The 25703-nt window shown below is 36.5% G+C and overlaps 1 protein-coding gene across 1 annotated transcript; it reads right to left on the bottom strand.

Annotated features, from left to right (window-relative positions):
• Window positions 1-12826: 12826 nt before the first annotated feature.
• On the bottom strand, window positions 12827-13159 carry LOC110931739 (nuclear transcription factor Y subunit B-5). The gene has a single exon (XM_022175121.1). The coding sequence runs from the start codon at window positions 13157-13159 to the stop codon at window positions 12827-12829; it is 333 nt and encodes a 110-aa protein (XP_022030813.1).
• Window positions 13160-25703: the final 12544 nt, after the last annotated feature.

Raw genomic sequence — 25703 nt, forward strand, 5'->3', positions numbered from 1 at the left:
TGGTTGAAAACAATGTGATGAACCCCTAACCTACAAATGGTTTGAGAATTTCAACAAAATTTATTTTCCGGAAAAACCATTTTAATTAAAATAAACTTAAGTGTTTTGAAATCATAATGGAAAAATAGTTTGTTGTAAGGGGGAGTTCTGATTGTTTATGCCAAGTGGATGGCGAATTGAAGCGATTCACAACAGTTGTCACTTTACTTGTACAGTTTGTTTTCAAATTTCTTTAAATGTGTTTGCATTTTAGGGGGAGTAAAAATTTTAGAAAATTCAAAAACATTAGAAAATTTGAAAAAGCCAAAACATGATAAAATAAAAATGAGTTTTGTTGTATAAAAGAGGAAATGATAGTACATCAGTGGACTATCACAACATGCTAAAGAATTGAAAAGTCAAAAATGTGATAAACAATCTCACTGCGAATATGCCAGTAGGTTTTTACACATTCAATAGTTTGTTTTTGAGATATAAACCTAAAAATCAAAGTTGCTTATATCGTGGGGAACATCTCTCGGATATATAGGTAACCCCCGAAATCTTGTTTGAAAGGTCCCCTTTTCTGAGATACTAGGTCTTTATACTCAGTGATATCTGGGGTATTATCCCGGGACTTCTAATATTGCGGAAGCAATGGCCTAGTCCCTGAATAATACTTTGCATTTGCTTTAATCTTAAAGCCAGCCCTCAGTACAAAAAATGATGAAACATTGTAAAATGCTAATCATGTGATGTTGAAGAAAAGATTCTCTAAAGGGAACACACCTAAAGTCGAACCATCATCTCTCTGCACGAACGGAAGTTTTGACCTGAGCTCTCATGGTTTCGCATTTAACCTTTTAACAGATATCATCTAGGTATACTCACCTGTAAGACTGAATATTGGGATCTGGATACGAGAGTATATTCAAGAGGTGGGACACGCAAATAAGTTTAAGTACTGAAAACATTAATCTCGTATCTCGAAACAGTTGAACTTTGTGTGAAAATTTAAGTGTACCAGTATACTGACAATCTAAGTGAATTGTTTAGAACTTAAAATGTTTAAAGCTTAACGGTGTTAGTGATTTGTCTCATAAACTGATATGATCCTCTTACACAAACTCACAAAAATATTGTCTGTATATATTTCTTTACTGCATTTCATTTTCAAAATCCAAAAAGATTTTAAGTGTGTTTTAGCATAAATTTTGAAAAATACAAAAAGATTTTCGACAACTGATGTTGGAAAGCTGATTTTCAAAATTCCAAGTACTAAACATGATGAACACCATGTGAGGGGGAGTTTGTTTCAAATAAGAAAAAGATTTGAATGTTTACCTACAAGTGGTCATCAAAAGCTTTGAAATGTTAAATCATTTTATTTCTACAAGTGGTTCATCATAGATCAAAATTGTAAAATCATTTATTGATTGTTGTTTACTTACAAGTGGTATATAAATTTGTCAAATTTTAAATTTGTGAAATTTATTATGGGGTAGAGAATGTGCAGGTATGCCAGGTTCTGATTCTTGAGGAGTCTATGTTTAGAGAGAACCAGGTTGCGATTCTAAACCTGTGAAGATCAACATCCGAGGGGGAGATGAGTCTGTTGGTGCTGATGTAAAAAGATGAAAAGTGAAGAGAGATTGAGGATGCTTTACATTGTTAGACACTTTGGAAGAGTTCAAGAAGACTGATAAAGAATGAAGTTTGAAGACTCGACACTGAAGACTCGTCAACATTCGAGGGGGAGTCTGTTGGTGCATGCGTCTGTCGACTTCGTCTTGTGTCGAGTCTTGTATTTTATTAGATAGATCAGGGCACGTAGTACGAGAAAAATGTCAAAAATAGGTTTAGAGTTAATTTCGCACGAAATTACAATCATGTAATTTCGCACGAAATCACAAGGTAATTCTGCACGAAATATGATTTCGCATGAAATCTAATTTCGCTTGGGGAGTTTCGTGCGAAATTAGGTGGCCTATATATAGGGGTGTTTTGATTTCAGTTGTAACTTTCCGGCTCAAGTACCGAAGTGCTGCCGAAGTGTCGTCTTGCTGTAAAACTTTGTCAGATCAATCAGAAAGGCATTTAAAGTATCTTGCAAGCTGAATTACCTTGATTCGTCTGTTTCCGCCTTTCGTTTCAAGCAAAAACTCTTCTGACCGACTCGTTCGGGTTGACAAACGATCCTACATCTTCCATATTTTGTTTCATATATCTGAATGTTTTCCAGATATCCTTTGTTACTGGGTTGGATGTCCCACTGATGTCGTGATCATAAATCCAACACTGTATTATCGGGTTTCTTCTGAAGCGTTACTCTGCCTGAGACTCCTGATAACCGGATCTGATATGGAGGGATTTAGATCCGGTATTTGTTTGAGGGTATACCTTGTTACTTTAGTCGGCAGGTTTGAAGAGTCATCATGAGATCCTCCGAATGTGTTCACCATTTGCACCAGAGTGGCTGATTTTTGTGCAAAAATTTCGTTTATGGTATTTTGGAATTTGGTGAACCAATAGACTAGAGTTTCTTCCGAAAGTAGATCTGGATTAATCTGAGTTCTAGATTGTACTGCTGAGGCAGCAGGCTGTGTATCTCATGACGAGTTTTGCTGTTAATAAATGTTTTCCCATGATTCCGTCGATCTGAGTAACACGAGTTGAATCACCACTGTTTTCAGATCGAGTACCTGATGGACGATTTGACGGAGTCTCTGCCATGCAAAACAGAGATTGGAAAGAAATGAATCAAAGAGAGAAGATGAGAATGAAAATTGAAGAATCGGTGGGCGCCAATGAAGAAACAGTGGTTTGTATGATCGGAATCAATCGGACCAAGGGTTTAGTTCTGCATAAAAGGGTTAGTCCTCTCGTTCGATTCGGGGTTTAATCTGAGCTTCTTCTCTGACGATCTCTGCAAAGCAGACAGCCGTTAGACTCGCCACATGGAGAATGGGGGTTTTCTCCATGACCACCCTTCAGCGTGAGAATAAGTACAGATCTTAATAAAGAAGAAGAAGTAGTGAGAGTGAAGTGAATGTAACTTGTGAAATCATACCTGACTTGACTTATTTATAGCTGGATTTGGGCGGGAAAAATATATTGACAGAGATAGTGATGGAAAGCATTTTCCGTGAGCGGTTATGCCCTTTTCCGTTGATCACTAACGTCACGTCCATGCACACGGATCGTGAGCGTGATCGACGACTGGAGAGGTGCCACGTGGAAAGTGGGTTTATGTGGATCCTTCTCCAAGTTAGTGCCATCATTGTGACTTAGATGAACGTTTAGCATTATGCCACGTCACCATTCGGTTGTAACCGAATGGTTGTGCACGATGAGGTCTTCTAGAAGGTTTAAAGCTGTAACCCTTTATGACCTTGCCACGTGTCAATTATGTTATAACAGAAAGTCACTTTTGTTTAAGTCTTGACTCCAAGCGTGCGGAGATGTTTTAGGATCTTGTTTCAAGTCTAACTGTTTTCTTGCATGAGCCCGCGCAAGGGTGTTAGTTTAGTTTACCTTCTCTCCGGTGCACAGATATCAAAGATTGTTTTCTTCTATGTTTTTGTTTAGAACCGGTGCGCAGCCGGGCAAGGTTCCTTTAAAGATGTTTGTTGTGATGAGGTTATGGTATGATCTCATACACCTGCGCGAGGTTTTTGGACCATACCTAGGGCTGTAAACGAACTGAACGTTCAGCGAACAGCTTGTGAACCGTTCGGCGGAAAGTTCGTTTATGTTCGTTTGATTAGCTTAACGAACGAACACGAACAAAAAAATTTGTTCGGTTGCCTTAATGAACAAACATGAACACAGGTCTCATTCGTTCGACTGCGTTCATGAACGTTCGGTAATATGTTCGGTTACGTTCGTTCATGTTCGTTTGATTATATTAAAAAAATAATAAATAATAAACATTTTATGTAAACATATTGAAAACTTGAAACCGTATTTTTTTGTAAGTTAGCTAAAGTTTAGACATTCTAAGATATTTTTGGGGATAATTATGTTTAAGCTAGTTAAACTTGATTCATCATTTGGTGATATAGTAGAATTCTTTTGTTTTGATTTATCATTTGTTGGTTGTATTTAAGTACTTATATCTAACGTTTAAGGATAACAATGTTTTTGTTTTTTATTTTCAAGTTAAATGTTTGTTTGTGATCGTTTTTTATTGCTTGCGTTCGTTTGTGTTCGAGACCAGTGTTCACAAACTATTCATGAACAACTGAATTTCCTTAACGAACGAACACGAACATAAACTTATGTTCGGTATGCGTTCGTGAATAGTTCGCGAACATGTTAATTTCCTTTACGAACGAATACGAACATGGCATTGTTCGTGTTCGTTCGGTTCGTTTACAACCCTAACCATACCCTTTCAGGATCAATGGGCTTCTGATCATTCATCATTAGCAAAGTTTTGGTTTCCAAAAGGTGATGAGTTAAACTGGGAATTAAAACCAATAAATATGTCACCAAAATGATCATAATTCTAGTCACTCATTTTGTTGGTTGATTATGATCCATCATGACTCATCAAAAGTTGTGTTAGCATAGGAGTATTCATCAGCAACTTTTCCAGATGACATCAACTTTTGTTTTTGGTCAAGCTCTCTTTCAAATGTGAGAAGTCTAACATGAAGTTGTTTAAAAGTCATTTCGTTTAATCCAACAGGGAATCTTAAAATAATTGCAATTATATTCAATTTATGAGGGAGATATCTAAAAAAAACTGTGACTCAGAGCAACATTTGTGTAAGTTTGATTAGCAAGGCTTAGCTTAATGATTAAGCAATTAAATCGCTTAAAATTAATTTTGAGATTCTCCCTTCACATGAGTGAATGTCTCTTACTATTCATTCAAAAGCTCTGTATTGTTCTCATATACCTCATCTATGCCACCAAAATATTCGTTCAAAGCATCCTACAATCCCTTGCCATTCTCATAGTGGAGCAATCCAGCATAGATTTCATTGGGTAAGGCCATAGCAAGTATTCAGAATGCTTTAGCATCATGCTCCAATTTTTGGACATCTTGCTCAGAATAATCAGCGGGTTTCTTAGGAACATTAGTGCGTGGTTGTTCAACACTCGGTACAAAAGGAACATAAGGACCCATAAACCACCGACCTCCAGAAATCGGTGTTCTGCTGGGATAGGTGGTGACACATCCCTCATTGCCATATTTTAAATTCATAGTGAACGATCACCGGAGGCTTGTTTGTCGATCTGGTATTGTGAGGACATGAGTGAATGACATCTTCTCTGAATTTTATTGAGTTTTTCTAAGAAAATAAAGTATCAGAACAATTTGATGTTTTGAATGGTCTAATTCTTCTCACGTCCTTATCACTTCAATCATTTATATATTTAAGCTTGGTTTTTCTTCTGAATCGAAGATGAAGTCAATTCAGTGTACCCTTGCTCTGATATCAATTGTTGGATCTAAGAGTGTGTATTTTTCTGTGTTTTCGTATAAAAATTGTTTGATAATTTAGAGAAAATCAATTCAAGTAAATAATAAACACATCATTCAATACACAACTGGATTTGGGAAATGATTGTCAAATGATTCAATTATATTCAATGATTTCCACACAATCAAAGTACAATGAGACTCCCACTCACTAGGTGCACTCTCTCTTATTTCTTATGTTTTCTCTCTATAGATTCTTTGATGAAAGGATATTTAGCTGTAAGAGTTGTGTAATTAAAAGTTGTATTGTTCTGTTATAAGAGAAGAGAACTACTGGCGACGTCACCATGAAAGCGACCCTAAACAACCCATTTAATGTGTAACTGCCAGCAGTTTGCAAAACTGCTGGACAATTGGGTTAAAACAATTGTTTTATTAAACTAGTGGAAAGTACAAAGAATAGGCTGGGAAACCGATACTACTAGAAAGATTTCAGTACTTTTGGTTTCTCGTACTTCTATCTTCTGTGTTAACTTTGTTGACTAGCACTTGTCTGCAACGTTGACTTGTTAATCTAGCACTTTGTCTTCAACTATTGACTTGTTGACCAGTCTTTATCTTTTCAGTACTTTGTACTTTATCTTCTAATACTTTGACCCAAGAGTTCTTTTCAGCTGTTTTTTATGGTTACTTGTAAAACTTTTAAGGGGGGAACTTCTGGTACTTTAAGTCATGCTTCAACCTTATTCAATCAGGTAAAGAAGTTGATTTCTTCGGGTTTTGACTTTTATCATCACCAAATCTTACATAACCCGATAGTCTTTATGTGCCTAACTTTCCATTAGTATGTCAAATGGCAAAACTGGGCAGGACTTTGATAATAGCAAACTTTTACTTGGGTGGGACTTTGGTAATATCAAACTTTAACTTGTAGTAGCTTGGTTGTGTTAATCCCAATGTTGTTTAATTATTTTATTTTATTTTAATTTCATTTTATTTTATTTTATTTTATTCTATTAAAAGATGAACCTTGTGAATAGTACCATGCCACGTGACATGGCATGATTTGCTCCTTTTTTTCATTTATCTCATTATATAATTGTATATATACCTTTTTTTTCACACATTGATATTTTATATGTTTGATAATTCAAATTAATAGAAGGGTAAATTACACTTTTCGTCCTTTATGTATGTGATATGCGCAAAATGCAACATATAAATTATATCAATTATGGCATAAAACTAACCCTTTATAGTACTAATGTTGGAAAAAGTGTGCTTTTGTCTTCCTTTTGTATTTTCAGGATTAAATGAGCTCAAATTAACAAAAGAAGCAAAAAGACAGCAAAATCTAACATAAATACAAGAAAAGGAACAAAAGTGGAATGCCCGACCTCTCGACAGCATCTTCCCAAGCAAAACTAAGAAAACAGAAACTGAACACGCCTCGTGCTCAGCGAGCACGGGACCGTGCCCAAGTAGCAGCAGAAAAGACAAAGATGGACACGGGGCCGTGCCTGAGCTCCTGTTCAGCCTATAAATAGGAGTGCTTGGAGCCATTTATTGTAATTGCGAATTACAGTTAATGAAGAGAGAGACAAGGATGGACACGGGGCCGTGCCTGAGCTCCTGTTCAGCCTATAAATAGGAGTGCTTGGAGCCATTTCAACTCATCCCTTGGCACACCACCTCTCTCACACTTCACCCACCACCCACCACCACCATAACACCATCATCCATTGTCCATCATAGAGTGTGTGAGTCGTCTCGGGATCCAAGATTGATCGTAAGAGTTCTTGACAATCAAAGGCCATGTTTGCCTAAGTCTCTTACATCACTTGGTGAAGACAAGTGTTTAGTGTAATACTTTTTATTTTTAATCTTTTGCACTTTTTAATTGGTTTTGTATTAATGACTTTAATTACTCGTTTCTTATATTGAAGGTGATTCTTCCTTATCGTTTGTCCGTGGTGTCTTGGCATTATTTTACTGTCTATATAAAATAAAAGATTTTCACCATTCATATCTCCACGGTCTATATGGAGGTATGTTGGCTACCTGTTCGGGGGTTAAAGGAACGGTTTGGTAAGAGTCTTGCCATTGTTCAGTGTATAGATCCTGCAAAGGACCTGGGTCAAATTTAGTAGGACCTCCTTCAATACCCAAAGATATTGGATGGCGGGGGTCCAAACTCTTTGATCCCCTCATAAGTTAAACTACTATTAAAACTTTAACCCAGCTACTTAGGACTGTATCCCTGCTGACTCAGACTACTTAGCTGAGGGTAACGTCGCCTTCAAAAGAGGGGCCTACCACATTATGCATTAATAACTTAATTAATTATCTTTCAATAATCCGACCCTTTAGGATTGTATCCTTGCTGACTCAAACTACTGGGTTGAGGGTAACGTCACCTTCAAAAGAGGGGCCTACTACAATAACTAAGATAATCTCTTAAATAAGTGCAAAAGTGCGAAAATAATCAAAGGTTACACTAACACACGAGTCGGATCCAAGTGATTCATCTTGTCTATCTGTTTTTATTTTTATTTTATTTTCAGCATTTTAGTTAGTTTTATTTTCTTAGTTTAAAAAATCTTCTTCTAACATTTTGATTTGATTAGACGTTGAGGATAAACCGGTACTAAAAGATCTTGTGTCCTTGGACGACCTCGGTATCTTACCAACACTATACTACGTCCACGATGGGTGCACTTGCCCATATGTGTGTTTAGTGTTAGTAAATATCGTGTTTTATAAATTTAAAACTTGGGTAAAAAGTGTAAAAGGGCTTAAAATACATACCTAAATCATATATACACTAACACGCACATCAGTATGTACCAGATTGCAATGGATACTCTTTAACTTCAATAATTACAGTGACAATCTTTTTTTTTTTTTTTTTTTTGTAAAACTCATTACACTACAAGTCCTTTATGACTAACCAGCTTAAAATTTTCAGTCAAATGTATTCACTTAAGGGTATTCTTGTCATTTCATGCTTTTATTTATAATGTTTCTTACTAAATAAAATCAAAAAAATTATACATCATCTTCCCCAATTATCTAAACCCTAGAACACCATCATCCTACCACCAAGGACCACCCCCACTGTTATCTCCTAACCATTTTTTGCGCAACTCAACTACCAACCATCACCCAACCACCACCAAATTAGGTCAAAATCCCCAAACACAGATCTCAAAACCACGGTCAACGATAGCCGCACCAAAACCCAGATCTACGGCCGGCAACCACCATCTTCGTCCGGCAAGAACGAACCCAACCCATCACTGGTCAACCTTTCTTCTATGGCAGCTCACCCGCACCAAAACGGTTCTGGAACAATGGAGGTTAGACGTGGAAGATGGAGGTCACCCACACCAAAACGGTTCCAGGTTAGCTAATATAGTCTTCTTCTGACATCTCCTCCACCCACCTCACAAATTAATTTCATTTCTAACAACAAACACAGACGAATTAATGGCTCCTTGGTCACCTATAAATCCCCAAATTGTACTCTGCCATGGCAATTGCTTGCGAGATGGCTTGGTGGTGTCCAGATTTAGTGGTGGTGGAGGTTGGTTAGAGAGAGAGAGAGAGAGAGAGAGAGAGAGAGAGAGAGAGAGAGAGAGAAAGAGGGAGAGAGATGGCTGATAGAAGAGAGGAAAAGAGAGAGTTTGATGGTGAGGAAGATGATACTGGGTATATGTATTTTTTTGGTGTTATTTATTAATAAAATATTGTAAATAAAATAACGAGAATACCCTTAAGTGAATACAAATTAACTGAAAATTTTAACTTGGTTATTGCTAAAGGATTTAAGATGTAATGAGTTTTACAAAAAAAAAAGGACAGTGACTGTAACTATTGAAGTTAAAAGGTATCCATTGCAATGCGATACATACATAAATGACGAAAATTGTAATTTACCCTTAAAAGAAATATTACAGTATATAGTTGAATGAATATGGAAACACTATGCTATGCTTTGTTTAAAAGTGTTTGTCTAATTTTTTACAAAACCATGAATAGTGCCTTATAATCTAAAATGTATTAAACTCTTATATTTGAATTCGTTTTGATAATTTAAATTAAAAGAATTAGTAGAGTATATAGTTGAATGAATATGGAAACACTATGCTTTGTTTATAAGTGTTTGTCTAATTTTTAAGAAAACCATGAATAGGGCCTTCTAATCTAAAATGTATTAAACTCTTATCTCTGCATTCGTTGTTGTAAGCTTATTCATTATGGCACATGTTAGCTGAGATTTTGAGGGTTATTAGCACCGACAATTATCGCCGCTGATAGTCTAAATCCTAGTAGCGGTTGTGGATGCTCTAAGAATAAGTGTTTTCTTACGTGACACCTGACGGGCTAGGCATGATTTTGGGTTACGGGTTTTATATTTATTTTAAATGCTCTTAACAGTGAGAAAATTGTTTGAATTAATTACTTGAAACAAACTGTTGGCTCCACAATCTTTATCAAGTCTCAATATTGGAAGAACACATGCTTCTAACTATTCTCCATTAGTAATAATGGTGGTGGTGGTCTCTCAAAACTCATGTATTTTCAGAGTGAAATCTGTTAAGACTGAGATTGATCTTTACCCTATGCATCATGGTGTCAAAAAAGTCTCATGGATATCTGACACCAACAATTTTCTTGTTAGGTTTTTGCAGCCCTTAAAACAAAACTTAAAAAAAAGAGTTTCAACTCAATATTATCTCGTTTTAAAGAAGATTAACTTAAAAACTAATTTTAATTGTTAAAGAAAGAAGTCAAAGAATCAAGATTGAAATATTGAAAAAGATTACATGCTCCATATACGTGATAGACAGGATCACTAGACAGCTGCAGCCTGGGGTGCAAACGAGCCGAGCCGAGCCCGAGCTCGACCAGGCTCGAGCTCGAGCTCGTTTAACATATGAAAGCTCGAGCTCGAGCTCGGCTCGATTCGAGCTTTATTTCTGAAGCTCGAGCTCGGGTCGAATGTAATTCTTCAAGCTCGAGCTCGGCTCGGGCTCGACTCGTTTAGTAATTTTTAATTAATTTATATTAATAATAATAATTATTATTATATATATAATTTAGTTATTTTTTATATTTATATAAATGGTAATTATTATTATATAAATATATGTTTAATATATTAATAAAAAATATATATAAATAGAAAGCTCGATTAGGCTCGCGAGCCGGCTCGAGCTCGATAAGCGAAGCTCGGGCTCGGGCTCGTTTACTAAACGAGCTTGTTTTTAGGCTCGGGCTCGAGCTCGAGCTCGTTTAAGCTCGGCTCGTTCGAGTTTTTTTTCGAGCCGAGCTCGAGTAGCTCACGAGTAGCTCGGCTCGTTTGCACCCCTAGCTGCAGCATTGTCACCAGGAGTTTCAATAATCATAATTTTGCATACTCATTTTTTAAGATGCTTGTCTCAAGACTAGGGTCACTGACAAGTCAACTGAAACGCTCAAAAAAAAAAAAAAAAAAAAAAAAAAACTAGAAATTACAACATTATAAGTATAAGGCTCATAGAGACACTTGGTGGCAAAAGATCCTTTGTGATTCACATTACAAATCTAAACTTCAGGAATGCGATGCATCCAAAGGAACACCTAACTGATGAATGCTCTATGATCTATAGAATTGACCAAATCTTTATTTATTGTCAAATTGAAGGAACAAAAATACATTAGCTGGCTTAAACACTTATGGAATTTTGTCCAAGTTGTGTTTGCAAGGTATAAAGGTAACCCTCAATCTCCTTTCTGTCGTTAGCATGTTATAAGCACACATTCACATGAACTAAAACGTTAACACATTATCATCTTCTTTACCTCAAAGGGTATATAAGTGCTAGTCATCAGATGGTTAAGCACTATGAAGCACGGGGACGACTACGAGCCTCTAGTACCCGTCCCGGGGACGGTTTGGGGACGGAAAAGCCACGGGGACGGCTGGGGACGTTTCCAAAATGTATCCTGAAAATAGGGGACGGCAATCAAACGTTTCGGGGACAGCAACCAAATGTTTCCTTTCATTTTTAGGGTTTCCATGAAGAAGAAGATGAACAGCAGAAGAAAAAGATGAGGAAGACAACGGCAACCAAACGTTTCCTTTCATTTTTAGGGTTTCCATGGAGAAGAAGATGAAGAGCAGAGAAGATGAGGAAAAAAGTGGGCAGCGGCTGGGTTTTAAGTTTAGGGTTATGCAACGTTATTTATTTTGACATTTAGCCCTCTATTTAGTTTGTACATTTTAACATTTAACCCTCTTTATTTTCACTAGTTTACATTTGGTCCTTAAGTTTATAAATTATTACATGAAAAGTATAAAACTAATATTATATGTATATATATAAATTATAAATAGCTATTTTTTTTATATTTTTTTGCTGTACTTTTGCCGTACCCGTATCTTGAATTTTTGAGTTTTGTCGTTCCCCGTACCCGTATCGTCCCCGTACCCGTTCCCGTGCTACATAGGTTAAGCATATAGTCTCAACAAAAATAAGAAACCCCAAGGGATACATGCATTTGAGGGTTATCATTTGAACTCATTACCTATTAATTCATACATATGCTGATTCACAAATAGAAATATTTTCTGAGTGGCAAAGTAACACCATACACCACTGTCCAGACTTTGACATACACAGCCACAAGGTTGATGAAAAATATCAATACGCACTATCATGATCATTCAGGTTCAGACTTGTTCAATTCAAAGGAACACATGCCGTCCAATCCACAATTAATGACAACAGTCACTTTGGTGGTAATACTTTCCATTTTGAATGCCCTTTAGAACAGTAGTCTCGGTCGGGAATGAGTAAGATAAAAGCATTGAATGGACATTGGCTCAAAATCAGTTCATCTCATTTTTATATCAGATATACTTAATTTAGTTTTTGTTACACTAACAAGTCAAGGAGGAAAAATGACACAACTTACCCTCTTAGTACGAGTCTTCATTTAGAGAGAGAGAGAGAGGGAGAGAGAGGGAGAGGGAGGGAGAGAGAGAGAGAGGGAGAGAGAGGGAGAGAGAGAGAGAGGGAGAGAGGGAGAGAGAGAGAGAGAGAGAGAGAGAGAGAGAGAGAGAGAGAGAGAGAGAGAGAGAGAGAGAGAGAGAGAGAGAGAGAGAGAGAGAGAGAGAGAGGGTAGAAACAACTATAGGTTATCTATGAACAATGGTATATCAAAGTTTTAGATTCTTTTGTTCAGGAAAATCAACAGTTGCAAATAAAGAAATTTAGAGTACAAAAATGGAGATGAGCAGTTAAGGGTTACACACACGTATAAATAATTAATTAAGGTTTTGTGTGATAAGTTTACCCTTTTTTTTCCTCTAGTTTTGATCTAGACAATCAGCTGTTTGAAGCAGAAGCTTGTAGATCTCAAGCGTTATTTTGGTGAGTGTTTGAAGTGGGCAGCTGCCGATGCTCGGTCTCTCTCAAATTCTCTATGCTTATGCAAGTAGCGAACAATGGCCTGGGAGTAGTCATCAAACCCTAGCGACCCGAGAGCCCAACAGATGTCATCTCCATTCACGGTCTTGCGGTTCTCCTTTTGACACTTGTCAGATGCCTCACCGGTCACAAAACTAATGAACTCTGACGCACACTCTTGTATGGTTTCTTTGGCTTCTTTTGAGATTTTTGCTGTGGGTGGTAGGACCCGTTTCATGATCCGACCCACATTCGCAACGGGGAGCAATTTATCATGCTCGTCCCCCATGTCTATCTCTAAAACGCAGACACGTTTCACTTTTTTATATCCATCCGAAATATAGTATTCTACTCTATATATTCTGAGGCATAACATATTTGTTTATTAGAACTAATAATGAACTAAATCATTTATTTACAATCTTAAACTTTTTTTAAAAATAATAAACTAAATCATTTATTTACAATCTTAAACTTTTTCAGAATATATGAAATTGGCTCACATGCAATTCCTACTTATCTTTTCTGAAATTAAAAAAAATAATAAAAATTAAAAAATAATAAAAAATAAAAAACAATGAACTAACTATATTTATGTTTATTTTAACTTAGGTGTATAGGTTTATAGAGGATGAATTATGACAAAACTGAATAAAATCTATCTCACTATTATTAAACCTTAATTTCCAAACCTTAAGAAATTATAAACGCTAAACACTACTATTAATCCTTAATTTCCAAAGCTTAAGAGATAAACGCTAAAACCTAATTAAACCTTAGAAGCTAAACCTTAAACTCTAAAACCTCAACCCTAAAGTCTAACTCATAGTTAAAAAAACTAAATGCTAAATCTAAACCCTAAAATCTAATTTCTAAACTCTAAAAATTAAACCAAAATCTTAAAAGCTATACCATAGAAAATAATCAACACAAATATCAATCATGTTTGATGGAGTAATGAATAAAGAATCTACTTATGATCCTCTTCTTAGGTTTACCTAAACACATGTATACATCTGTAAGTACATGTTTAAAATGAACATACGAATAAGTTTGTTAAATGGTTTTTGAAGATATAAACCATTGACATTAGACAACTGTTATAAATTTAATATATATATATATATATATATATATATATATATATATATATATATATATATATATATATAGCAACACACTGGAGCTGCCGATACACATGTTTTATATTTGTTTTCTAAAACCACGAAGTAATTGTTTTACAAAATATTAGGGAATCAATGATTTTCTACATAATATGTATTTATGGAATTGGGGACACGAAAAGCATGAAATTGGAGGAATAAGGAACCAGATCCAGCTAGTAGAAAGTTTCCCACGTTCTAAGGAAAAAAAAGAAGAAAGTTCCCAAAATTTTATAAAATAATATATTTCTTTGTTTTTACGCAAAAACAACAATCATTCTCCACCCTCGTCATCCTTTGCATCATCCTTTGAACTAGAACTACATTTCTTTAATATAGATCATTTAATTTAGCAATTGCCTCGGTGCATTTAGCTGTACAATCAGTTTTCATGCTTTATAAGATTCTAGAAAAAATAGATTGGCCCTCACTGTAATAATAATATTCCCAATGTTACCTATCTAAACAACCAATTTGCATGCTTTATGATCTCATTTTTCTTTACTATTTGTAAATATCCTACAGCTCAAACTAAAGCGCTGACTTATCCTATTGTGATCTTGAAATTACTATCCAATTGCTTCAATGTGTGAAGAAACACGGAACTAATTTTGGGGTTAATTAGTTTGGTTTATGTTTCAAACATGAGGGTTACTATTCTTAATCTTTCCTGAGCTCCGATATAATCCGTTCTTCCTGCAAAACAGCAACACCGTTAGCTCGTTAAGAGGGGAATATGGGGGTATCCATTTTAACCAGACTCCGGCGTGAGAATAAGTAACTGCTTTGAGGAAATAAGTGAGTTAAGAGTGAGGGTAGAGAGAATGGAATGTTTAACCTGTGCATGGAGGTCTCTATTTATAGCCGGAGAGGTGTAAGAGCAGATGGGCTGATGGGCCTTGGGCCGGAAGACGACAACAAGGAATATCCTCCTTGTCTTACTGGTATCGACCGTTAGTGGTTTCTAGAGAGATCTTCGGTGCTGGCACACCTTGATTGGAGCCACGTGTCCCAGTTGTCGGCCTTGTTGTCCCTCTGCCATTAGCAGGTGAGTGGAGATCGTGGGGCAGTTGTCGCCGCCCCCTGATTGTTGCCACGTAGGCGTCCTTGTGTACTCTCTGTCTCCTACACGTCAGTCGATCGTGGAGCACGATAGAGCACAGCCTGGTGGACGCTGATTGGCTCGTTCTTCTGCCGCTCGTACCTTTGGTACTTTCTGAAGTGGCCTTGCGTCATAACTACTGCGCGACCCTTGTTGTGCACGTAACTAGCCCGCAAGGGTTGTAGGAGATGAAGGCTCTTATTCAGAACACTAAGTGTGAAACTAATGTTATTTCTTGCTTAGACTCGCGCGAGGGCTCAGCTTTGCTTAAGTAGCACACGCGAGGTCTATAGAATGATCAGCTTAACTGAGTAAGGAGGCGTACGACCTGAATGGTTTGCGCGGCTTTTTGGAACCATACCCCTTTCAAGTCCCCCCAGTCCATTGCTGCTCCATTCTCGAAGTAAATGGTTGGAGCTCTAGACTTAGAAAAAAGAAAGTGTGCTGACTTTGAAAAGTGCTTGTTAGGCCTTGGTAGGTGGCGCGCGTGTAAGTGTTCATAAGTTACTACGGCGCGACTACCAAATTTGTCTGTTGACAGTTATTTGCTTTTGAGTGTAAGCGCGCGGGCTCGTTGGAAAATGATGAGTGCGGCGCGCCTGTAGTTAACTTTTGCATGAAGTTGTAGTGTCTTTCGGCGGGAAAACTCTCGAAATTTGAATTCTGACAGGTTAATGCAAATGTCGTTGATGACGATGTTTGAGTTGACTGCTGACACGGCGATCATCATATAGTTACTGACGATTCGGCTTTCCGTCAGGCGAGTGAGGCCCACGCGCGCGTGGTAACCGTCACTCCGAGAATCCCGCCCTACGTGGCAGCCGCTGATTGGTTATGCGCGCGGTGATCCCGGCATGTTTACCCATCGCATTAAATGCGATGAGTATATATATTCGACGAGAGGAGAGAGAGTTGCACAATTCCTTCTTCTGCTTTCTCTCTAACCTTCAACGAGTCTTCAAATCTTCGAAGATTTTACAGCAGATCTTCAAGTTTTTGAAGGTGATCTTCAAACTTTTCTAGAAATTTAGAAGATCTTCATCTTACTTTCGTTACTTTTATATAAATGGCTGAAGAAGAAACGCAACTGGAGGAAGGTCCCGTCCCTGTCCTTAAGTGGGATCAGGGACTGTTTGAACAAATCACTCGAGGGTTCCGGTTCCCACCGGAATGGGATGCACGATATCCCCGGCAGGGTCAGACTGCCGCCGACGCACCACCGGGGTATATAACCCTTTTTGAAGACTTATTTTTGAAAGGGAATTTTCGGCTTCCGGCCATGGAGTTTATGGCACATACACTTCATTACTATGGTTTTCACATATCACAGATGAGTCCACCCGACATGGTGAGGGTGAGACACTTCGAGTTCCTATGCCGATCTCATAGGATAGAACCCTCGGTCGAGAAGTTCCAGGTGTTTTACCAGTTGATCAGGAATATCGGGTTTTATTCCTTTGGCAACCGGGGTTCTGCTAAGAAGATTCTTCTAAATCCTCCAAAAAGTTTTCATGACTAGAAGATGAAGTTCTTCTTCATCAGAGAAGAGGTTATTCCGACCGAGATGATCTTCCGCGAGCCAGATGCGATTGAGAAAGAGGAACTTTCTATCCTCAAAGGAGCCGATTGGTATTTGAAGCTTACTGCGACGCTGAATCGGATTTTTGGTGAAAATTTACTAGTTGCGGCGCATATGAGCGATAAGTGGCCAGAGACTAGCAACGAAGTACCCATTCTGAAGTTTGAAGATAGAGGTACTGTAACACCTCGGAAAAATCACGTCTAATGATGTATTAGCACGTGTAATAAACCCTAATAAAGTCAAACGTTGAATTTGAGGGACTAATTTTGTGAAAAATAAAAAAGACTTTGATTATAGAAGGACTGGAAATGTTAACACGCTTGTTACAAGCCTCTGAATAACATTACGTGGTAATTATATTCACAAATGAGTCACTTGTTGATCGAGTGTAGCCGTTTGCGTAATTAATTGAAAGTTTGCGCAATGAAGGGTTAAAAGCGTCAACATGTTAATTCTTACCTCTGAGTGACCTTTTAACAAACCGGGAACTGTGTGATATTTGATTATACTCTCGGGAATGCCAATTATTGGCCGTCTAAGGTTTTTATGCCTTTAAGTGACGTTACGCGCAACTTTATAAGTTTAAGGGGTTAAAAGTTTCAATATGTTTAATTATACCTCTGAATCACCTTTTAGCAAACCCGAAGCATCGTGATGTTTAATAATACTCCCAAGAATGCCTAATATGGATTAGATAAGGCTTTGAGGCTATTAAATAATGTAATGTGCAAGTTTGCGCATTAGAGGGACTATTTGCGTCAAACTACAAAAGTCTATCGATTCGTATGATATTGAACCTTCCGGAATCTATACATATAATAAAGTAAATCATATGGGGTACACATGGCGCTCTATGAGGTGATCTCAATAGTTTTTTCCCGCCTAAATAAATAGATATAGATAATATTTGTTAATAAGATTTAAATAAAAAATATATTATTTTAATCCATAAATTTTATCTTTTTATCTTTTGCCCTAAACAAATTGATATAAATAATATTTGTTATTAAGATTCAAATAAAGAATATATCCTAAATAAATAGATATAGATAATATTTGTTAGTAAGATTCAAATAAAGAATATATTATTTTAATCTATAAATTTTGTATTTTACTATTTTTGTTCTATTTATATTTATCCTGTCTTTACTTATAATAGGTATTAATTAATAAAATTGAATTATAATAAAATCAGCATAGGTAACTCATGGCATCTACTAATTTTTAGATTTTTAATGTAAAAATATAAATGAAAATACATGTAATAATTTTATCTTTTTATCTTTTACTGTTTTGTTTTCCATTTATATTTATCCATTTTATTATTTGGTATATAAAATTAAATTTATTCAACACGTCCAATACACAGGGTTTTTTTAAAGATAATTTTTTTATTATTTAGTATATGAAATTACATTTATTTAAACTGTGCAAGACACAGGTTTTTAAAGATGTAACTTTTTTTATATATATATATAATTTTATTTATTCAACACGTACAACACACGTGATTTTTAAAGGTATAAATTTTTTTTATTATTTAATATATAAAAGTACATTTATTCAACCTGTGTAATACACGAGACTTTTTAAAGATATACAAACTTACACTTATTATTTGACATACAAAATTACATTTATTCAGACCCTGCTTCAACATGTACAATACACGAGTGATTTTTTAGTGATATAACTTTTTTATTATTTGGTATATAAAATTACATTTATTCAACCTGCATAATACATAGGGTTTTTAAAGATATAACTTTTTTTATTATTTGGTAAATAAAATTATATTTATTCAACCCGTACAATACACGAGGTTATATAATAAAAGAAATAAAATGGGGACATTTTCCATTGGGTTGAGATGCATGTATTGATACCAAAACTTTTCTTTTGAATAAGTAACGCACACAAAATAGAAAAACTGAGTAAAAAAAAATTTAAAATAGTTGCATGTTTCTTTAGGGAATATTGGATTTCAATAATAACAACTATTCGTCGTTGGCCACCAACAGTCTCAACTTAAAAAATAACCACTGTCCGTCCCAACTATTAACATATTGGCGATCAGACCTTAGATCGGACCTTTAGGAACCTTTTTCCGGCGATCAGAGACTAACAACATTAGGTTTTCGTTAGTCAGAGTCCATTGGATGTTAATAGTTGTGACAACCAGTAGTTATTTTTGAAATTGGAACTGTTAGCGACCAACGGCGAATAATTGAGATTATTAAAATCCAATATTCATTTCTTTAGTTCAACTTTCCCAAGTTTTGTTGGTGTGAATCTAGATGACTTTGTTTTTTATTTTATAATTTTAGGAGGTTTATCCCCATGAAATTCAATGTTATTAAAGGTTTGTCCCCTGAAATTCAATGTTATTAATGACAACCGATGAATTTATTATATATGTTCCATCAAAACTATCAAGAGTAGATTAAAATTAATAAGTATTTACAAATAATAAATTATATTGTTTTCATTAATCAACCCGTGTAACACACGGGACCATAACCTAGTATGATCATAAGTTAAACATGCCCTAAATATCCTTTACATAGCTTAGAAATAGGATTAGAGGTGTTTGGTGCGCAAAAATAAACTTATTTGATCAACAGGGACTAAAAGCGTCAAAAAGTGCACAAGTTTGCATTTTCGCGCATATCTTACGTTCTGTATATATCCGGAAATCCAAACAATTTATGTAAACATTAAAATATTTTATTTTAGTGCGTGGCATGATAAAATTCCACTCGTCGCGTAATTTGGATCGTTTTCGCGTCCGTTCGTGTTTCGTCGTAATTAGACGAACAACGTAACCGTACGACCAAACGAACCGACATCCGACATGTTTTCAAGCATGTTTTATGTTCCCTATGTTTAGGCTTCATTGTAGAGCCTTGTAAATAGCTTAACGGGCCCTAAACATGCCAAACGTGACCTTATATGCTCACAGGGACTAATTCTGTAATTTCTGGAAGTGCTGTTGCAATTCTGGACTGCTAGGCAGGCCGCGTAGAGTATCCTTGACTCTTATGCGGGCCGTGTAAGGCCCCTAGATCAGTAAACCAGCTAATTCAATCCAACAGCTGGGTTTTCTTATGTGCACATGGTTTTAATCAATTCTATTGAAAAACCATGGGTAAGATGTGTACGGTCCAGATTTAATCACGTTTAATGAGGAACGATCTTAACAGTCCTCTAAATCCTATAAATACCCCATTGAGCTTAAGCTTTCATTTGCACCTCATATCATTTTTGCTTGCTCTCTAAATTCTTGGAGGATCTTGAGCTTCTTGAGAACCTCCTTCTGTCCATTGGACCTCTTGTAAGCGTCATTTCGTGCTTAATTTAATTGTTTAGCGTTTATAGCCGAAAAGTCAAGCGTTTTCGATATACTCTTTGACTTTTAAATGGTTGAGCCATTGTTCGCAGCGAACATGGCTACGTGACCGTAATTAGGTAGCTGTTAAACCCTCAAAAGGGCACCTCCTTATTACCACGTTTACTTAGTTAAATTGTCGGGTCAAATAAAAGTCAAACGGGTTAGTTTTAAATAAAATTCATAACTATTAATATAGAAGTCATAAAATCAGTTTTCTCACTTTAATAACTTGGTAAATATTAGTTGAGCATGTCTAAGCATGTTCAACCCGACAATTCTAAGTTTAGGCTCGGTTCGGAACCGAAAGTCGCAAAAGTTGACTTTTGCTTTGACTTTCAGTTCTGACCCGATTTAACTTAGTTTAGATATGCCTTAGGATTCCTTTAGGACCATGTTATAGGTTAGTATAACCCTCTGAGGTTATACAACTTGGATCCTTAGTTATCCTATTCATTTTGCATGTTTCCGTTATATGCCTAATTGTTGGCCATTATGCCCTTTTGACCTTAAAATGAGAATTTTGAAAATGTGAAAAGACAATAACCTTGGTTACTGAATTATAAACATGTCCTTAAATTTTTGTCACACCCCCAAAATCCACACGCGGAGTATCACCGCTTGGAGGCGTGACATGACCAGGATCAAGCCACCAATTATATCAAACATAGCATTTAATAATAATCATAGACATAATTGATGTTCAAAACCAAACAATGTATATGTAGCTGAAGCATTTAAGTAAAACCCAAAACTAAGTATCAATGTGTGAATGTAAAAATGTTTAATAGGCATTCACGTGTCCTTGTCCACAACGACCCGCTTCTCCTCTGGTGCAAGCTCCAAGTATACCTAAGGTCCTGCAAGGCATGCAGCAAATAATCAACAACTAGTTGAGCGAGTTCACAGAAAGTAAGCTCATAACAGTAATGTGTAAGTTCATCTAGTGGGGGCTTCCCATACAAGTATATGCTATTGGTGAGGGATTCTCACATTTATCCTTAACAATGGGGGTTTCCCATTATGGTACTTACTAGACTATTTGCAACCATGTGTTCTTCTTAATCCGAGAACAGGAATACGTACTAGGTCACGCAGGATTTACGTGAGTGCCCTTCCCCGAGGACAGTGGTACGCGTGGGGTTTACGCAGGATTTACGTAAGTGTCCTTCCGACCCGGAAGACAGTAGTAGGTATTAGGTTACGCAAGATTTACGTAAGTGTCCTCCCGACCCGGGAGACAATGGTAGATACTAGTTTACGTAGGTTTTACGTAAGTGTCCTGACTATTCTGAGGACGATGGTCTATAGTCTAGTGATTGCGTAAGTACGAGTAATCAGTCTATATCAAACATTCCATCCCAATTCCCAACCCGGGAATCCCATGCCTTGGCTGTGTGAACTCACCTTGGTTTGCTCGGCAGATACACAATTAAAAGACTCTTGAACTAACAGTGGTCAACCACGTCCTAACAGGGTTACCATACAAGTCAGGTTCGGTTCAAGAAATGCACGTATACATCATAACAAACACGTATGCATGTAAACAGTCAACACGTCAAATACACCACTTGTGCGATTCGGATGGTTGGGCCAAAGAGCTTGTGCGAGCCCAACCATCTTGTGCGATTACATGACTAAGCCCGATCTATACCCGGCCCATCATACGCATAAACAGTTTAAACATTCACGGCCCAATAATTATCATACAAATGGCATTGTGCGATCCAGTTCATGTTGTGCGACCTGATTAAATTAGTCCAACAATAATACCCAGCCCAATTATAACATACGGCCCAAAATAAACACACAATGACGTTGTGCGATCCAGCTGATCTTGTACGATTCGGCCGGGTTGTGCGACTTGGAAAAAGGGCTTGTGCGATCCAGAGTTGGGTTGTGCGGTCGAACCAGCCCGGCCCAAACTGTACACCCGGACCAACATCACGCTTGTGCGACTCGGGCACCTTGTGCGTCTGGTATCAGCTTGTGCGAGTGGGTCTTGGGCCTTAAGGCCCAACCGGCAGGATAAGCTCAACAGTTGAACAATTGGACAACTTGTGCGATGCACCAACCCTTGTGCGATCGGTTTGAAAAAAATCCAGAATTTATGCAATCAGTTACAATCTATCATCAGTTTCCTATTTTTCCTCAATCAATCAACATGATTTCCAGCATATGATTAATCTAATGTCGATCAAACAGGTCTTTTCATCATGAATTCGTATGAATCTTACTAACCCATAATCAAGAACAACCTATCAAGAACACTTAAACATATCCGATTTTAACAATCATGGGGCCGATTAATAAATCATCAATAAGTTAACAACCCGAGACATAGCATAACAACGGATTAACATCATCCTACAATACCGATTTCATAAGCATGTAACCGATTAATCATCTATTCGGTTTTGATTCTACATCATGCAACCTAACATAACAACATTCATCACATAACAGCCGATTCATCTTGACATTAATAGATATGATACAACATCCAAAAACAACAACAAATACTAATCATACTAACCAGATTAGAGAAGGAACAAGGATGATCCGAACAGGGAAAGATCTTGCCGTCGGGTTCCAAGCAAACGAGAGAGAGAAAAGTCTAGGGTTCTTGTGTGTGTGTGATATTAGGTAACAAATGAGGAACAAAAACCCCTTACGGTAGTTTGTTCACGTGAAAGGAAAGTGGGCCGAGCCCAACTCGGTGCTCACTAATCCGAATGCAAAGTGTAGAGCCCAACAGGCTTGTGCGGGTGATGTGTGTGTTGTGCGATCCTTGTGCGATTCAATACATACATACGTGTAACATACACACTGCACATAACACATCATTCATTCAATTATATAATCAAGTTCACATAAGTACGTAACATCATAACATTCATTAACTCAAAGTGTCATATAGGTACGTAACGTTACATCAAAGCAAGTCTAAAGTTCGAGTTGTCACAATTTTCACATCAGTTTGAGGTCTAGAATAGGAGTAATGCTCAATAGCGTAATTAGAAAGCTTTTTATTAATTAAACGGCGTAATTAGCATAAAGCCTATCTAAACCCAATTTTTGATACCAAACTTTTTACCTACTGATGTAAAATAATATTTTGGGATTTTTGAAGATTTTTATTTATTTTTAGGCTTAGCATAACATAGGGTTCTAGCTTTGATTCGGTAATTGTCGGTTTTGCCCTTTTGGCCTATAAAATGAGTTTTACAAATCATTTTGATACCAAACCTTTTTTTACTGATCCTATATGATAAATAAAATATTTTAAGCCTTCTGGAATGATAAAAATATTAGCTTTTCTTATAAAACCCGGAAATCGCTTAAAACCGTCTTTTTACGCGTTTTAAACGCATAGTATGTATTAAAACTATTTTTATCATATAAGACTTAATACCTACTGATATTTTTAGTAACTTTTTTATACTTTAACAGTAAGCAAAATTTTTAAACTCATATTTCCAGATTTGACCTTTAAACCTTATGTGAAATTACCAAAATGCCCCTTAGGTGCATAGTTTGGTGATAAACAATAAATTTCACATATATGTAATACCCTACTGATATAACTTATTAAATTAAGTATTTTTGCTGATCAAATCAGACCTGAACATCAGATTTATATTCAATCTCTTTTATAGTCTTTAAAATGACCAAAATACCCCTACGGGGCATAATTCGAGTTTAAATCCAAATTGGGCATAATGGAAGGTATCTTACTGATATCACAACATATTTAAGGCATATTAACTTAGGAAACCTGTATATGACTCCTATGGTTACCCGTTACGCATTTTTCGCGTTCGGATAGGTTTTTGTAACTAGTTTTGCATAAATTGACCGAAACGGGTCAAACCTTATCATTTTTGCCTCAAAATCCAGAATGTGTTTAGTTTATCCATATTAGGTCTCCAAACTTTTCGGGTCTAAATCACATTCTATTCCGGCCTTCGCTCAATCATGCGTTTTGAACCGTAAACCTTTCCTTAAAACTAACCGGTCTAAGTTACAACTTAAACAAGACCCGTTAGGAATCTAATAGGTTAATAAAACCTTCGTTCCAGATTAAGAGCCCTAGTAGAGGTTCTTGTGCTTGCTGAGTAGGATATACGGCTGAGTATAAATTGCATTTTTAAGCCCAGGTAAATACTCTTAACGTATTTTCCCTATACGGGCTTGGGATACGGTATTTTAATAATACCGCTTGGTCGGGTATTGAATGTTTAATCGTATTGTGATTAAATTTTTGAGATAACCCGTTTTAATCTGTCTTGTTTGAAATAAAGGCCTTTAGGGGTTAATGACAATGTCTCGGATATCCTTGGCATCATTATAAAATAAAAAGGGCCACGTCTTAAGCACGGGGTGTAGGCATACACCTGACAGTTGCATAAGGGAAACGGTATCTCACTCTCTTGTGGGCCAATACTTGTGGTGTGTCTGTTAATCTTGACTCGGTTTCTAACATCGAGCCTTTAATGTATAACGAACCTGTAAATCTGTATACAAGATTATTCTTATATAATTGTCCCAAGTTATAAAGGAATTTTTGTGCCTTGAGCATTCAAATTAATATTCTTAAATGTTTTCAAAATGAGTCAGTTAATTGTATTTACCAGTGTAAACTGACATATTTTCCAAAAAGGTTAAGTGACAGGTATTGTACGTAATTGGCTGGGAGCTCAGGGCGTTAATAGGGAATCTTGCAAGGTCCAGATGCCTAAAGTCTGTTGAACAGTGTTTATCTTTCTGTTTTAAGATCCGCCTGTGGATCCACCTTACAATCTGTTTGTAACATTGAAGTTACTTTTGAATCAGTTTGTAATATATCCACTTTTGACTTCCATTGTGCATTGAACTGTGATTATTTGACTATGATGATATCAACTACGTCACGATACTCCCCACCGGGCCCACCGGTAATACGTGGAAATATCGGGGTGTGACAGGTTGGTATCAGAGCCAACATTGAGTGAATTAAACACTAGCCTTTTGTGTTTAATCTCAATGATACAGTAGCACATTCCTTGACCTTCTGAGTCTAGACTTAACATAGGAATACCCTCCTCCCTATTCGGAAATCTATTGCTTTCGATTTTATATGTTTTGAGTATGTCTCCAAGCAAAGAAGCCATATTGGAAGTTCTCCACATTTGGAGCTTTGAATTGTCGAGCTTCGTACCGCGGCTAGGATACAATATGCAACCAAGGAGAAAACATTCAGAAGTAAAGTAAAGAAGAAAACTCCTTTTACTGATGTTCGTTTCCTTAGTAGTCCTTATAAGGACATATTTTTCTTCTAGTCCCTTCATGGACAATATTATTTCTTTCAAGTCCCGTTTAGGGCAAACCTGTATTTTTTATTATTTTTGTTGTGGAACGATTAAATTTAAATTTTCATTCTAATTATATGCATAAACATGAAATATGAAATAAATGAAAAAAATAACATTCCTTTTATAAGATCTACCAATATAATAAAATGGCAAAAATCTAAGAAGGACAAGACCTAGTCATGTGTCATTTTAAGACAGGGCCAAGATGGTAGTTTCTCAATTAGATTCAGATCCTTATTAACAT

The sequence above is a fragment of the Helianthus annuus genome, chromosome 3, assembly GCF_002127325.2.
Source record: "Helianthus annuus cultivar XRQ/B chromosome 3, HanXRQr2.0-SUNRISE, whole genome shotgun sequence".
NCBI lineage: Eukaryota > Viridiplantae > Streptophyta > Magnoliopsida > Asterales > Asteraceae > Helianthus > Helianthus annuus.